This window comes from Lepisosteus oculatus, chromosome 5 (assembly GCF_040954835.1).
Source record: "Lepisosteus oculatus isolate fLepOcu1 chromosome 5, fLepOcu1.hap2, whole genome shotgun sequence".
Lineage (NCBI taxonomy): Eukaryota > Metazoa > Chordata > Actinopteri > Semionotiformes > Lepisosteidae > Lepisosteus > Lepisosteus oculatus.
In genome coordinates this window covers 59,382,594-59,398,961 of record NC_090700.1, presented here as the reverse complement: position 1 = coordinate 59,398,961, position 16,368 = coordinate 59,382,594, and the positions used below count along the sequence as shown (strand labels likewise).

The 16,368-nt window shown below is 48.4% G+C and overlaps 1 protein-coding gene across 2 annotated transcripts; it reads left to right on the top strand.

Annotated features, from left to right (window-relative positions):
• Positions 1–3,210: 3,210 nt before the first annotated feature.
• On the top strand, positions 3,211–16,368 carry mpi (mannose phosphate isomerase). 2 transcript variants are annotated; one of them, XM_006628926.3, is made up of 8 exons: positions 3,211–3,276; positions 8,410–8,537; positions 9,436–9,636; positions 10,480–10,621; positions 10,716–10,895; positions 11,273–11,446; positions 12,154–12,362; positions 12,875–16,368. In XM_006628926.3, the coding sequence occupies exons 1-8, from the start codon at positions 3,240–3,242 to the stop codon at positions 13,091–13,093; spliced, it is 1,290 nt and encodes a 429-aa protein (XP_006628989.2). In that variant the 5' UTR covers positions 3,211–3,239; the 3' UTR covers positions 13,094–16,368. The 2 variants fall into 2 exon arrangements, with proteins under 2 accessions (XP_006628989.2, XP_015199148.1); XM_015343662.2 differs by lacking the exon at positions 3,211–3,276 and adding an exon at positions 3,312–3,676.

Here is a 16,368-nt window from a genome sequence, read left to right as displayed (position 1 = left end):
GCGCCGGGCGTGTGACGCACACGGCGTGACGTCACCCTCGGGCAGCCTGCGCCGCGCCGGCAGGAGGAAAGGACTCTGCAATGATACTCGCATTGTAAATGAGACCACAAGGCGCAAGCAAAACAACAGCCCTCAAGCACATGTTGGACAAACGCACAGTGCTTGGTCCACCCACCCACACCCTGGTACGCCTTGCAGAATTGGTCCTCACACTGAACGCATTCTCTTTCAATAAACGTTTTTACCAACTGGTCAGTGGAGTTGCCATGGGCACCAGAATTGGACCCAGCTATGCCAATATTTTTGTCGGCTGGGTAGAAGAACGCTTCTTCGCTTCCTACACTGGCTATGTCCCTGACCTCTACAAACGATATATTGATGACTGCGTCGGTGCCGCCACATGCTCCAACGACCAGCTTGAGTTCTTCCTGCACCATTTCACCAACTTCCACCCGTCCCTCAAATATACGGTTAACATATTGTAACGCTTACGGCCGACAAGCACTGTGTGTAAGAGCCGGCGTACCAGAGCAGGTGACGACACCGCCCTTCCCTGTGATAGCAGGACCACAGCTACTGGGCTGTGGAGAGATCTCTCTTTAGCTCACGGGGCTAGGTCGCTGCAGAGAGACGTGGAAGTCCCGGGTTCGAGCCTCCAGTCGGGATGGGGCCGACCTGATGCGGCAAGGGCGCCCGCCGGAGCCCCCGTTGCGTTACAATATCTTCCACTACTCTTCCGTTTCTAGACATCAACTTCTCCATCAGCTACCCCCGACTGTCCACTTCAGTTTATTACAAACCCACGGATTCACACAGCTACCTCCTGTACACACACCTCCTCACACCTGAAGAAGGCTCCACGGCCGAAACGTTGTGTTCTCTTTCTTCTTTTTTTCAGCATGGAATAAACCTATTACTTGTTCCTTTGCAGCCTACGCATGCTGACGCAGCTCCCCACCTGAACTACCTCCTGTACAGCTCATTTCACCCCAACCACACTAAAAACTCTCTTCCTTTTTCACAGTTCCTTAGGGTACGACGATAAAGAAAAAAAAATCAAAACAACAAGACTGGCAATGAGCAAACATGGCCGCATGAAATGAACGCTAGCCGGAACGCTGTTCATGGAAAAAATGCTGTGGTCCCTGTCCAGATTGGATTCATAGTAAATATGACTAAAGCAGAATGTGGCATAGGAAATCTGCTGTAGAAACATTATCTGAGTAGAGGCTATAATTGTTAAACTGGAACGTCAGTGAGCCGTGAAGGCAGCCTTTATTTCCCTGTACTGTTTTCTTTCTCACTGCACAACAAGGATGTCCAGTCTTAGTCCCGGAGATGTGTCGGCAGGTTTTGATAAGGCTGTTTACGCCTTATGAAGGACAGCACTTCATGTTGGCTAAACTGTACCACTCTGGTCAACTTCTCAAAGGTCTTCATGTACTGGAGCTTCAAAGAGACCTATAGCACACTGGACCTGCAGCACCGGACTTGGACTGTTCTTCTGCACAACGCATTATAACAACGATTCACTGCATTAATGTAACGCTTTCCAGCCCACGGTGCTTTATGTCTGCGAGAAGACCTGCTTCATTCACCAGTCAAGAGCAGCGCCGAGCTGGGCGATGTGTAGCAGCCATTATGCACCAGCAGCCTCTACTGGCAAGCAACGGACACACGGCAGGGTCATCGCAGTCCATCACAGACACACATACTCCCACACCAGCACCAGAAGCCCAATAACCCACCAGCATGTCTTTGGACTGTAGGAGGAAACCGGAGCACCTGTTTCCACAAACATGGGGAGAACATTACAGACTCGTCACACATAGCGCTCCAGGTCTGGAATTGAATCCAGGGATACAGTGTTTACCATGCATTTACCACAACTTCTTGCAATTAAAAATATACTAAATTATGAACTCTGTGTACAGGTTTCAAATGGTTTATGTCGTTACTTGGAATGGATTTCAACGTTTTTATATGGCATGATCTTGGCAAAACAAGCGTATAGAGAGTATTTAGATACAACTGCACATAACACTTATTGTGCTGTAAAGGTTAAACTAATACATACATTGTAAGAACAACAATTTAACAAAGTAAAAAAATAAATGACATAATTTGTTATTTCCAGTATTAAACCTACCCAGCTTTTTGGATTGCGTTAATATGAAGACAAAAAGCAGACTTTAAATGTTAAGTGTATCCAAGGCGGGGCACAGAAACATTTAGAGTATGCTATCAGAATACTGTGTACTGATTTTCACATGGTTTTTCACAGTCGTTGTTGCTAGCATAATCTGTGGCCAGATTTTCACAATTGATAATGGTAGCTGGGAATATTGTGATTAGTTTATCACAATGTAGTATTTTGGCTTGCTCCACGTCCAGCACAGCACAGCTTTGTGACACCTTTTACGGGATTAGCAACTTGTCATTATCCCAATTATAATTTTACCCCCCCAAAAAAAATGTTAGTAAATTTAGCGATCTGACAGCGTTATAACGGGAGGCCCTTAACTACGACAGTATCGAGAAGGTCGACGTTAAAAAGGTCCTAATTCAAGGCCCAGGAAGAAGTGAACGAAGATTCCGGTCCGAAATAAAGGCGTTTACCCCAAAAAAAAACAAACGAAAAGAACATCGTAACTTTTCGCTTATGTGTGTACCTGACACATTAACCTACTCTCACTTGATTTCTAACGTATCTGTTGTGGCCTTGTAGTTCATTGATTTTTTTTAAAGAATTGTTTATTAAATTTGTAAAGAATTTACAAATACAAATACAATCAGAGGATCAAATTAGGTACAAGAAAACAAACACAAACAGAAAAATAAACAGTTAACCGCCAGAGGTAATAAGTAAGTTATATAATTAACTTGTATTTTTTTACATATATCATATGTTTTCCGTGCTTTATTATTTCTCACATTTTTAATAGAATTTAAATAGTGTTTCAGCTCCACCTCAAAAGAACTAAAAAGGGGAGTATTATTAGACCATTTGGATTTATGGATGTGAAATTTACCAAGAATGATTAATAAATTGACTATAAATAAATGCTCTTTTGCCTTGTAGTTCATTGAGGAGAGTCAGAAATCAACTCGATGACATCAGGAAGCGCTTGCCCAAGCCCCGCCCCCCGACACCAACATGTCCAATCAGGAGGCGTGAAGCCAGAAAAGGACCAATGGCCTTACGGCCAGGCCCCGCCCCCCAGAAGCAGGAGGGTTTTATGTGGGGCTACGTTACGGCCATGGAGGAAGTAAGAGGTGAGACACGTCTGGTGTAAAAACGGATTTTCAAACGCGGGTTTTTTTTCTAAAAGTGACCAAGGTCATCACCGCCGATCACATGCATATTAAAACAAAAAACAAAAACATATGTGGCTGAAAGCTGAGCGGGGATAATTTTTTTTTTAGATAAGGTAGAAGCCGGGCTGAAATCCTAAGCATCCCTTGCATTCGAAATAAATAAAAAAAAACCCGACGTCTGTATGATCGTCGTTTTGTAGACGGTTTTTGAATGCTGGGTTTTGGAGATATGTTGACATAGCCGTTCACGCGTTCGCAGCTGTCCCAGAATAAAAGCCGTCCCTGTATTTCTGGCCGGTTTTGGATGATCATCAAAATAAACTGTGCTGGAATGCGGGCTGAAGTTGAGTAAGGGAAGGTCAGTAAAGTGCCCTTGGGTTGTGGAGCCGAATACTTCAGATATACAGTAAATGCATTGATGAAGCGAAGGTAGAACAAGAGGACTTGTATTTATAATTCGTAAGCTTCAACATGCAGATATCGCTCTCTCTGTAAAGGTATGGGTATATAATGTCAGACGGTTCCTACAGCTCTGAGCCAGCGGCAACGTTGTAGTAACAGGCCTTTTCGTGGGTTTATCTTGTTCATTTGCAGAGCAGTATTAATATGGAACGAAATACGTGTTAATTAAATGTGTTAAATGTGTTAATTATGTTAAATAATACAAATGAAGTTTAAGTATATCGAGAAATATTGTACTCAAATTTAAATACACATTTATTATTATTATTATTATTATTGTAACGCAACTGGGGCTCTGGCGGGCGCCCTTGCCGCATCTGGTCGGCCCCTGCACCCTCCGGGGCTCGAACCCGGGACTTCCGCGTCTCTCTGCAGCGACCTAGCCCCGTGAGCCAAAGAGCCATCTCTCTTTGGCTCACGGGGCTAGGTCGCTGCAGAGAGACGCGGAAGTCCCGGGTTCGAGCCCCGGAGGGTGCAGGGGCCGACCAGATGCGGCAAGGGCGCCCGCCAGAGCCCCAGTTGCGTTACATTGGTGTCAGAAGTGGGATGGGATAGCCCTTCGCCGGGGACGGCGATTTAAGCGGGGGAGAGTGTAACGCTTACGGCCGACAGGCACTGTGTAAGAGCCGGCGTACCAGAGCGGGTGACGTCACCGCCCTTCCCTGTGATAGCAGGACCACAGCTACTGGGCTGTGGAGAGATCTCTCTTTGGCTCACGGGGCTAGGTCGCTGCAGAGAGACGCGGAAGTCCCGGGTTCGAGCCCCGGAGGGTGCAGGGGCCGACCAGATGCGGCAAGGGCGCCCGCCAGAGCCCCAGTTGCGTTACATTGGTGTCAGAAGTGGGATGGGATAGCCCTTCGCCGGGGACGGCGATTTAAGCGGGGGAGAGTGTAACGCTTACGGCCGACAGGCACTGTGTAAGAGCCGGCGTACCAGAGCGGGTGACGTCACCGCCCTTCCCTGTGATAGCAGGACCACAGCTACTGGGCTGTGGAGAGATCTCTCTTTGGCTCACGGGGCTAGGTCGCTGCAGAGAGACGCGGAAGTCCCGGGTTCGAGCCCCGGAGGGTGCAGGGGCCGACCAGATGCGGCAAGGGCGCCCGCCAGAGCCCCAGTTGCGTTACATTGGTGTCAGAAGTGGGATGGGATAGCCCTTCGCCGGGGACGGCGATTTAAGCGGGGGAGAGTGTAACGCTTACGGCCGACAGGCACTGTGTAAGAGCCGGCGTACCAGAGCGGGTGACGTCACCGCCCTTCCCTGTGATAGCAGGACCACAGCTACTGGGCTGTGGAGAGATCTCTCTTTGGCTCACGGGGCTAGGTCGCTGCAGAGAGACGCGGAAGTCCCGGGTTCGAGCCCCGGAGGGTGCAGGGGCCGACCAGATGCGGCAAGGGCGCCCGCCAGAGCCCCAGTTGCGTTACATTGGTGTCAGAAGTGGGATGGGATAGCCCTTCGCCGGGGACGGCGATTTAAGCGGGGGAGAGTGTAACGCTTACGGCCGACAGGCACTGTGTAAGAGCCGGCGTACCAGAGCGGGTGACGTCACCGCCCTTCCCTGTGATAGCAGGACCACAGCTACTGGGCTGTGGAGAGATCTCTCTTTGGCTCACGGGGCTAGGTCGCTGCAGAGAGACGCGGAAGTCCCGGGTTCGAGCCCCGGAGGGTGCAGGGGCCGACCAGATGCGGCAAGGGCGCCCGCCAGAGCCCCAGTTGCGTTACATTGGTGTCAGAAGTGGGATGGGATAGCCCTTCGCCGGGGACGGCGATTTAAGCGGGGGAGAGTGTAACGCTTACGGCCGACAGGCACTGTGTAAGAGCCGGCGTACCAGAGCGGGTGACGTCACCGCCCTTCCCTGTGATAGCAGGACCACAGCTACTGGGCTGTGGAGAGATCTCTCTTTGGCTCACGGGGCTAGGTCGCTGCAGAGAGACGCGGAAGTCCCGGGTTCGAGCCCCGGAGGGTGCAGGGGCCGACCAGATGCGGCAAGGGCGCCCGCCAGAGCCCCAGTTGCGTTACATTGGTGTCAGAAGTGGGATGGGATAGCCCTTCGCCGGGGACGGCGATTTAAGCGGGGGAGAGTGTAACGCTTACGGCCGACAGGCACTGTGTAAGAGCCGGCGTACCAGAGCGGGTGACGTCACCGCCCTTCCCTGTGATAGCAGGACCACAGCTACTGGGCTGTGGAGAGATCTCTCTTTGGCTCACGGGGCTAGGTCGCTGCAGAGAGACGCGGAAGTCCCGGGTTCGAGCCCCGGAGGGTGCAGGGGCCGACCAGATGCGGCAAGGGCGCCCGCCAGAGCCCCAGTTGCGTTACATTGGTGTCAGAAGTGGGATGGGATAGCCCTTCGCCGGGGACGGCGATTTAAGCGGGGGAGAGTGTAACGCTTACGGCCGACAGGCACTGTGTAAGAGCCGGCGTACCAGAGCGGGTGACGTCACCGCCCTTCCCTGTGATAGCAGGACCACAGCTACTGGGCTGTGGAGAGATCTCTCTTTGGCTCACGGGGCTAGGTCGCTGCAGAGAGACGCGGAAGTCCCGGGTTCGAGCCCCGGAGGGTGCAGGGGCCGACCAGATGCGGCAAGGGCGCCCGCCAGAGCCCCAGTTGCGTTACATTGGTGTCAGAAGTGGGATGGGATAGCCCTTCGCCGGGGACGGCGATTTAAGCGGGGGAGAGTGTAACGCTTACGGCCGACAGGCACTGTGTAAGAGCCGGCGTACCAGAGCGGGTGACGTCACCGCCCTTCCCTGTGATAGCAGGACCACAGCTACTGGGCTGTGGAGAGATCTCTCTTTGGCTCACGGGGCTAGGTCGCTGCAGAGAGACGCGGAAGTCCCGGGTTCGAGCCCCGGAGGGTGCAGGGGCCGACCAGATGCGGCAAGGGCGCCCGCCAGAGCCCCAGTTGCGTTACATTGGTGTCAGAAGTGGGATGGGATAGCCCTTCGCCGGGGACGGCGATTTAAGCGGGGGAGAGTGTAACGCTTACGGCCGACAGGCACTGTGTAAGAGCCGGCGTACCAGAGCAGGTGACGTCACCGCCCTTCCCTGTGATAGCAGGACCACAGCTACTGGGCTGTGGAGAGATCTCTCTTTGGCTCACGGGGCTAGGTCGCTGCAGAGAGACGCGGAAGTCCCGGGTTCGAGCCCCGGAGGGTGCAGGGGCCGACCTAATGCGGCAAGGGCGCCCGCCAGAGCCCCAGTTGCGTTACATTGGTGTCAGAAGTGGGATGGGATAGCCCTTCGCCGGGGACGGCGATTTAAGCGGGGGAGAGTGTAACGCTTACGGCCGACAGGCACTGTGTAAGAGCCGGCGTACCAGAGCGGGTGACGTCACCGCCCTTCCCTGTGATAGCAGGACCACAGCTACTGGGCTGTGGAGAGATCTCTCTTTGGCTCACGGGGCTAGGTCGCTGCAGAGAGACGCGGAAGTCCCGGGTTCGAGCCCCGGAGGGTGCAGGGGCCGACCTAATGCGGCAAGGGCGCCCGCCTGAGCCCCCGTTGCGTTACATTGGTGTCAGAAGCGGGGCGGGATAGCCCTTCGCCGGGGACGGCGATTTAAGCGGGGGAGAGTGTAACGCTTACGGCCGACAGGCGCTGTGTAAGAGCCGGCGTACCAGAGCGGGTGACGTCACCGCCCTTCCCTGTGATAGCAGGACCACAGCTACTGGGCTGTGGAGAGATCTCTCTTTAGCTCACGGGGCTAGGTCGCTGCAGAGAGACGCGGAAGTCCCGGGTTCGAGCCCCGGACGGTGCAGGGGCCGACCTAATGCGGCAAGGGCGCCCGCCCGAGCCCCCGTTGCGTTACATTGGTGTCAGAGTGGGATGGGATAGCCCTTCGCCGGGGACGGCGATTTAAGCGGGGGAGAGTGTAACGCTTACGGCCGACAGGCACTGTGTAAGAGCCGGCGTACCAGAGCGGGTGACGTCACCGCCCTTCCCTGTGATAGCAGGACCACAGCTACTGGGCTGTGGAGAGATCTCTCTTTGGCTCACGGGGCTAGGTCGCTGCAGAGAGACGCGGAAGTCCCGGGTTCGAGCCCCGGAGGGTGCAGGGGCCGACCAGATGCGGCAAGGGCGCCCGCCTGAGCCCCCGTTGCGTTACATTATTATTATTATTTAGCTGACACCCTTATACACAGCAACTTTAACATCAGTATATGCTCTTGAAATTTGTACAGGCTTGTTGATGGTGTTTTCAGTGAACAGCAAACATTGTTTCTATTATAGGAACACAGTGTTTCCTGTTTCTGTTAGGTTATTCAGTTCCATTCAACCTATATTCTCCCCTGGGGATAATTGTTGTGTTGGCCTGTGCCTTAAAACAATACAGCAGGGTCAGAAAAGCATTACCATCAAAGAAGAAAGTCCAACAGTGTTACAGGAGATAGCAGAGCCAGTTTACATACCTACTTTTGGTTTAGGTATTCTGTGTTTGTTCCAGGTGATTGCTAAAAGGTTTAATTTAACAAATAACAGGTTATCACAGACAAATAATTCCTGCTCTTTACAAACTGATGAATCAGCGGTCACCTGTAAAATCTGCTGGAGTGGTGTAGGAGCCCCCTGCTGGACAGTGAGGGCACCGCAGTGCTCCTGGCTTTCTAATGGCCGCGTCTGTTTTTCCGCAGTGTTCCCACTGTCCTGTGCTGTCCAGAACTATGCTTGGGGGAAGGTGGGGCTGGACAGTGAAGTGGCCAAGCTCATCGTTAGCGGAGACCCGCTGGCGGTGGTTGACAGCGACGAGCCCTATGCAGAGGTGAGGTCTCTGTGCTCTCTGAGTCCTCCAGCCCAAACTCTGCCTTTGATTAAAAAAAAACATAGAATAAACTTAGAGAATAACAATGAAAAAAAGTACACCTGGTCTGAAAGTGCTTCAGAAATAATCAGTTCATTCCACACATTTCAAAAATTATAAATCAGACATGACTTAGTTTGTTTTATTTACTGACCAGCTGTGTACTTAATATGTCCTGATGGTATTTTAATTTTGTATCATAAAAATCTGAGGGATCTGCACTATGCTTTTAAAGGTTTCTGTGATTGACAGGTTATTTATCTACACCCTCTGCAGGTGTCAGGGAAAGCTAGTTAAGTCTGAGGGATGTGACATTCCCCATTCAGTTTGCAGTACAGACATACTAACATAGTTCAAGTAGGGAGCTGCGTCAGCATGCGTAGGCTGCAAAGGAACAAGTAAAGGTTTATTCCCTGCTGAAAAGAGAAGAAAGGAAACACAACATTTCGGCTGTGGAGCCTTCTTCATATTAATATAGGTTCCCTTTAATTTCCATTTCTTTAGCTGGGAGTTCCACTATACAGGAGAATAGGAATGTGAAATTATGAGAAGGGCAGATTCATAGGCTTTAAGATGAGCGATATAAAGTAGGCAGATTTTATTTTTAAATTGTTTAAGGTGTAAAGCTTGTGTTCTTAAAACAACTTCTTGCTTTAACAACTATTTACATATTTTAAACGGCTTATTAACTCACAGTCATTTTCTGCTTTCGTGAATTGCTATTCCGTGAAGCTCGTGTTAGAATCAGCAAAAACATCGTGTTGCCAACTGTTTCTGTGAATAGTTAATGTTTTGTATATCCCCCTCAAAACTCATCAATTGTCTTCTGAGGCTAAACCCATCTCTCTCCTTTTCTTAGCTGTGGATGGGAGCCCACCCTAAGGGGGATGCTCTAATCAAAGACAACAGGATTTCCCAGAGGACTCTGGGGCAATGGATAGCGGACAACCCTGGCAGCTTGGGGTCAAAGGTCAAGGACACGTTCCAGGGGCAGCTGCCCTTTCTGTTCAAGGTCCTGTCTGTTAGGCTTGCACTCTCTATCCAGGCTCACCCGAACAAGGTAAGGAGACATCATGTCCCGTGGGCTGCCAAGCAGGACAGGGTACCCAGCTCCAGTCCTCAAGGGGTGTTATAGATCTCTTTAAAACTCCAAGGATAGGCTTCAAAGTGTTCAGTGCAGAGCTGTGAGCTAGCCAGGAATCTTCTGTCACAGATACAGTGGGAACAGACAATAAACAGGACCCTGGGCTTTTCCGGGGTGAGCAAAAACATCATTAAGGAAATGAGAAGTTCAGTTAGGTAATTAAATGCTCAAGTGGAAAGAAAACCAAATATCTTCTGACCCCTCCAGGCCACCAGGACTGGAATTGTACACCCCTACAGTGGGGAACGGTATGAGGGGGTGGTTGCCAACTCTGCACTCTGGGGTTTTTCTATGTCTCTTTAAAACATGGAAAAAAACATTCAGCAGCTTAAGGCTCTGGAGAAGAGATGAATTGGTCCAGTTAAACCTTCATGGAATCAGTTTAACCCGTCTCACAGGCGCAGAGCTGTCTCTAATTAAGGAGACCTGGGAAACCTTTGGAGCCCATGGCCCAGAGATGGGAACCCCCTTATGTAAGCAACTTTCTGAAAAGGACCAGGCAGATGAGAGAAACTATAATCAGTTGAGAAGGAATACTGTGGCATTTGTGAAATTCAATATGAAATTTCTAAGGCCAGCTGTGTTCACAAAAACAAACTTTTGTTTCTGATTACTGTTCTGACTTGACCAAGGCAATGTAGTCACATTGAAAGCTTTACCATCTTTCTGTATTATTAAGCGAAGAGTGTCGTTTATAAAATAGATTGATCTCCATCCTGTCAGCGTGTGTATTAAATTCCTTGGTATATCTCCCCGCAGGAGTTGGCGGCCAGACTTCATGCTCAGTTTCCCGACCACTACCCAGACAATAACCACAAGCCTGAAATGGCCATTGCCCTTACCCCCTTTGAAGGGCTGTGTGGTTTCCGACCTGTGGAGGAGATTGTGAGCTTCCTGAAATGTAGGTGTTAAATGCTCTTTTCTGTGTGATTCATGGCGTGGACCTTGAAAGCTGGAGTGCGGAGCTGAGCTCCCTGTGTGGTTTTGTGTTCCAGCCGTGCCGGAGTTCCACGCGCTGGTGGGGAACGAGGCTGCTGAGGAGCTGCAGAGCAGCGTGGGAGATCCGGGCAGGGTCTCGGAGGCTCTGAAGAAGTGCTTCACCAGGATGATGAACTGTGAGAAGAAGGTGTTCGTTGACCAGCTCAACATGCTGGTGAAGAGAGTTTTAGAGGACGGTACGGCAGCAGAGGAGTTACTCCATATCAATTCCCTTCTGTCTGTGGCCCGCATCATTTAATTCAGCCAGTCTCCTTCCTGGGGAAGATATTCAATTGAATGCCAGCTTTGGTGTCCTTTGAACCCAGCACCTGCAGAGACCCTCCTTTTGAAAAAAAAAGGATAATAGAGTAGAAAAGAAAGTGTCATACAGTTTACACCCGAGAGCTGTTTCATTGCAAACGTATACTTTGTGGAATAGCCCTGAACGTGTCCAGAAATGTTACTTAAAAGAAAGGTAGAAAGTTAAATAACAGTGCTCCTCTATGCATGGTGTCGGTGGAGATAAACCCAGTTCTTGCTGTTTAGTCCCTGTGTGTAACACTGTTTTCAACAGCGGCAGCGGGAAAAGACACTTCAGGAAGTAACGGGGACCTGTTGCTAAGGTTGCACTCGCAGTTTCCTGGAGATATCGGCTGCTTCTCTATCTACTTCCTGAACCGGGTGACTCTGGAGCCTGGGGAGGCCATGTTTCTGGGGGCCAGTGAGCCTCACGCCTACCTGTACGGAGGTCAGAGATTCTACAGCACAGCCCCTTCTGAAAAACCACACTTTTACCATTACTGCATTCCTGCTATTCCCATTTGTTTTGATCTTCCCATTTCAATGTAAGGAATGTTTCATATGTAAAACGTTTTTTTGGGTTTGCATTAGCATTACTGGAGATGTTGCCCTTAAATATTTTCTTATTGACATGAAAGCCAACGGATATCATTTTTACTGCTACCTTTATCTTTAAGGTATAATCAATAAATGCAAATTATTTTTAGATATATATTTAAGTTTTATAGGAAGAATTTTTAATATAGTATAATACATATAGTATAATATAGTATAATGTAATATGATAAATGAATGAAATATAGTCAAGAACAAATTCAGTTTATTTGTTCTTGACTATATTTGTTTTTATTTTAAAATTGTGAATGAATGGCAGATTGTGAGATGAACCCATTTAACGTGATCATATTAATTAACAATATTACGTACTGAATTAGCCAATTCGCCAAGCACAAAAGTCAGGTTAAGGTGACATTATACTGTGTTGTAACGGTTTGGTTACATATGTTTCGATACAAAACGCCAAAAAAATGATTCAGGTTGTGTGCCGAAAAATCATTTACATAGGTGAATGATATTTTAAAGCACAAATGATTGGAAACAGATTGTAAATCCACATGTTCGGTTGTCCGGTTCTGTGCACCCTCTCTCTGGTAGACTGCATCGAGTGTATGGCCTGTTCCGACAACACAGTGCGTGCTGGACTGACCCCCAAGTACATTGATGTGAACACACTGTGCGAGATGCTGCACTACTCTCCTGCCCCGGCCAGCTCCAAAATCTTCTCCTGCGTGCAGGACCCCTCGGATCCCTGCGTCTTCCTCTATGACCCTCCCGTGCCTGACTTCTCAGTCATGAGGATACAGGTAACCCGGCACCCCAACTTGTATTTTCTTACTTTGAGCTGTAGTGTCAGGAGATAATCGGTCTTTCGGTGCATCTCAGGAACGCTGTGTACTGTACAGTGAAAGTAGAAGTGAACTTGAAGAATGAGGAAAGGCACAAAAACTGGAGATGACGTAAAGGAGTGTTGTTGATATATTTCAAAAGAACGTTCAGATGTCCTTCACCAGTTATTAAAGTAGCCACACCATCTGTTACTGTTTGAGGTAGATAATCTGTTAATCCAGTCCAGGTATGAGCAATCCTGTTCCCTCTCTAAATGACCTATATTTAAGTACCGGAAAAAATGTCAGGTTTTGAACTTCCGAATCCTATTATTTAGTTAATTAGTTACACAGGGGCGCGATAAAATGAAATGTAAAGCAGGATGGGGATGAGTCTTCTCGGGGAAAGGCAGCGATGGCGGCGTGTGTCTGGCGGGGACGGGCGCCGTGCCGGGGCCGGCAGACTGTGACCTCTCCCCGCTGTGTTGCAGATCCCCGGGGCGGCCAAACAGTACACCCTGGCCCCCGTCGACTCGGCCGGGATCCTCCTGGTCGTGCAGGGCGAGGCCACGGCGTCCTCGGCCGCCGCCCTCTCCGACGTGGCCCTCCGGAGGGGCTCCGTGCTCTTCGTCTCGGCCAACGAGAGCGTGGCCCTCCACCTGGGCTCGCCCGGCGGCATGCTGCTGTTCAGGGCCTGCTGCTTACTGTAGCCCCCTGCACCTGCCTCCAGCCTGCGGACCCGGGTTCGCCAGCGCTGGGGGGCCGGCCCTTAGTTCAATAGCTGTAGACTAGCTAGGGAACCTCCCGGTTCAATCATAGGCTCAAAACTGTTCGGCTGTTGTCATACAGGAGAACTCATGCGTTACTGAAGAACAAGGCGGTGGTGGGGGAAGCGGGGATTATGTTTACTACATGGCGTCCACTTGAAAAATGCTGCACTAAGGGGAAAGGGATTTTCTTTTTTCCATAAATAATGCAACGGGCATGGGTTTTATTTTATTATTTATCTGTCAGGAGGATTTATTGAGATATCTCATGTTTTTTTTTTAGCTTTTTGTTTTTCAAGGCATGCTTCCCACACCCACCTCTTACCTCATGGGGGAGCTCCACTCTTTCCTTTCCCTGTGCCTGCGCCGTCCAGAAAGCATGTCCTGCTGGCAGAGTGGATCCGTTTGCATGGCTGCTGGGTTGCTTTGGTTGAATAGAAGTCCCTCGATTTATCATTATCACTTTATTTTTTTTCCCTCTGAACAGTTTGCTTCCGTCCCACTGACCCCCGACAGCCCTGTAGAATGAAAAACAGTCATTGAAATCTGGCTCTTCAGGGTGATGCGGTGAAACAGAATGCACTTCGCAACGTGTTCAGGGCACCTGCATGAGCGTACATTCACGTAACCCTGAAAAATACACATGGCTGCTCCCCTTTTTAACTTGGCTGTGCTGTCCTCATGGTGCCCTGAACTGGGTTACTGAGAACAATCATGAACCTAAAACTGCACCCATCCCTTCATTTCAGAATGTCAAATATTCCACGAGAACTGAAACATTTTTTCATTTTTCAAACGTGAAAACCAGGGGAACATTCCTCAAATGAAAAACAAAACTCACTCTTTTTCTTGTTAAGCCTTCCAGTTCAAAATGTGGTTGGACATTGATATGTGCAATATACAGGCATAAACAATACAATAAACCAGAAATATAATATATAACAACCTTAATTCTATAATCTAACATTAGACTTTTAATAAGGAAAATGGCTGGTGAGCACTGAGCACTGACACATACTGGTTGACATCAGAAGCAGAAGTGTGCTGGTGTTTGTTTCTGATGGGAGTCACTCGTTCGTGGGTGATGGTGGCGATGCTTGTGAAGCTCCCATCGGATCTCCCTTTCCTTTTATTGTCCCAGATGGGAAGTTTGCTTTGCAGGAAGGTAAAGGACATAACAAGATACGCAATGCATTGAACATGGAATGCATTGTTTACCAAATAAGAGGCATACGGGCATGATGAGAAATGCATATATAAAGTACAATATACAATCAGTTGTCCAGTTAATCTTCCAAGTCTTCATGTGATGCATCAGTAGGCCAAACATCAACGTTGAAGTCCTGAATTTCTAAGGCAGAAGCAGATAGGATGCTTCATCTTCACTGGATTTAATTTCTGGATTTCTTTCTAGGTGCGGGTCATTATTTTAGACACGTTGCATGGCACTTTCCCAAGTTATCAAAAAGTGTGAGAGCGGTTTAGTGTTTAGTTCTCACGTTTGTTCATGATCATGTTTCAGCCTCTCCGAAGCCAGCTGAATTCTTTGTTCCTTAATTCTTTGGTGCCTTAATTTATTCTCCTGAATGTCAGGTTGGTCAGCTTCATGAAAGTCTGCTTCGGTTCACAGTTCACAGCTTCACAGTTCTCTTCTAAATGTAACTTGTCTTCAAAACCCCAGAAATCATGGACATACGTCATCACCAAGCTCCTCCCAGCTGCCCCTTCTTCCTCTGGCCCCTGTATACCACTCATGTGGCTTTGCATAATTTTGCTCCTTGCTGCTGAAAACCTTTTGTGTAACCATCCTTAATATGCTTAATATGAAAGTCATGTGCTGCTGAAACTCGGAGTGAATGGGGATGAGCAAATTTTAGGGGGGCAGTGAGGGTACTGGAGCTCTTAGCTGTGACACGTGCAACAAGAGTGGGCATCAGCGTAACGTTTTCTAGCCACGCCTCTCAATAACATGCCAACAAAGAACCTGAAAAAACATGTTTAGCAAAGTTCTTCGGATCTTGTAGTACTGAAGCATGATGAGCAAAATAAGTAGGATGCTCACATAAAATTACAGATAGAGAGATGAAGCTCTCCAGAGTGAGCTTCACACTTAAAGAAGCACGCTGAGGACGTGCATTGCGAGAGTCTGCCTTTCGTTTGGCAAATTTGCCTTCTGAAATCAAGGAAAAGGGTGTACTCAAAATATTTCTTACCAAAAGTCTGATGGCATTGTTTGCTTTGTTTCTTAGTGAATTTTGTAAGCTCCTGATTTCTTATGGAAGTCAGCAGAAGCCTGGTAACGTCTAGGTTTTTGCATGGAAGAATGTACTCATTACATGTTCATGTTTTTGCAAAACAAACTGCTTGCGTTGCACAGGCGGTGAATAACAGAACGGAATGGCCATTAAAAAGTTGTACGTCCACCTCACTATCCTTCCTGCACTGCTGCGCCGTGTGTCCCCTGGGCTGAGTTGGCTGGCAGTGAAGCACACCAGAGGTCTCCTCTTTCTGAGGCTGTATGGGGGGGGAGGCCAGGTGATATAAAGTATAAAGCTTAATCACCTGGACCATCTGGATTTCGTTAAGATTTATTGTTTAGTTTCTGTTTTGCTGTATCTTATTCCTTTTTAAAGAATATCTAGGTGAGGAATTTCTTCCATTTGAAGGAATATGATTGAGGAGACAATTGATTTAATGATGGCACTGCTGCAAGTGTCCTGGTTGTTTGTCCCTTTTCCAGTCCCTCAGGTGCTTTAGGTCACCCTAGAACAACAATGGAGAGTAAGGTTGGCTCACTCAACCTTAATTTGACTAGTTTAGCACTTTGACTCAATTTTACTTAAGATGTTGATAATTGAAGTAGACCTAGAAAACCGTGTTGGATTATACTTCTAGGTAAGAACTGGGGACACCAGCACTGCTGAGATATGCAATCATTCCCTCATTAGGGAATGGTTCCGTCCAACAACAGTGGGGTAAAACGGTGAATCTGTGATTGTTTCTCCCAAATTAGGTTTTGATTTGTATGTATAAAACCATTATGTCTTGTAGAATTGCACTCAGGTTTGATAAATTATTTATACCTATTTTTTTGGAATGCTGTGTTTTGCCACAGGTACAGAATGAAAGAATGGATTTTTGGAATGATATTGCATTCGATGGCATGCATTTGTAAAGACAGCATCTGTGTGTAAAACTCCCAATAAATATGAACAGTG

What these genes read in the sequence shown, in the direction of transcription:
- mpi (XM_006628926.3), top strand. Translation starts at nt 3,240, where the DNA reads ATGTGGGGCTACGTTACGGCCATGGAGGAAGTAAGAG. An exon ending in GGCCATGGAGGAAGTAAGAG is followed by an intron (nt 3,277 to 8,409) that starts GTGAGACACGTC and finishes GTTTTTCCGCAG; the next exon opens with TGTTCCCACTGTCCTGTGCT. An exon ending in GCGACGAGCCCTATGCAGAG is followed by an intron (nt 8,538 to 9,435) that starts GTGAGGTCTCTG and finishes TCCTTTTCTTAG; the next exon opens with CTGTGGATGGGAGCCCACCC.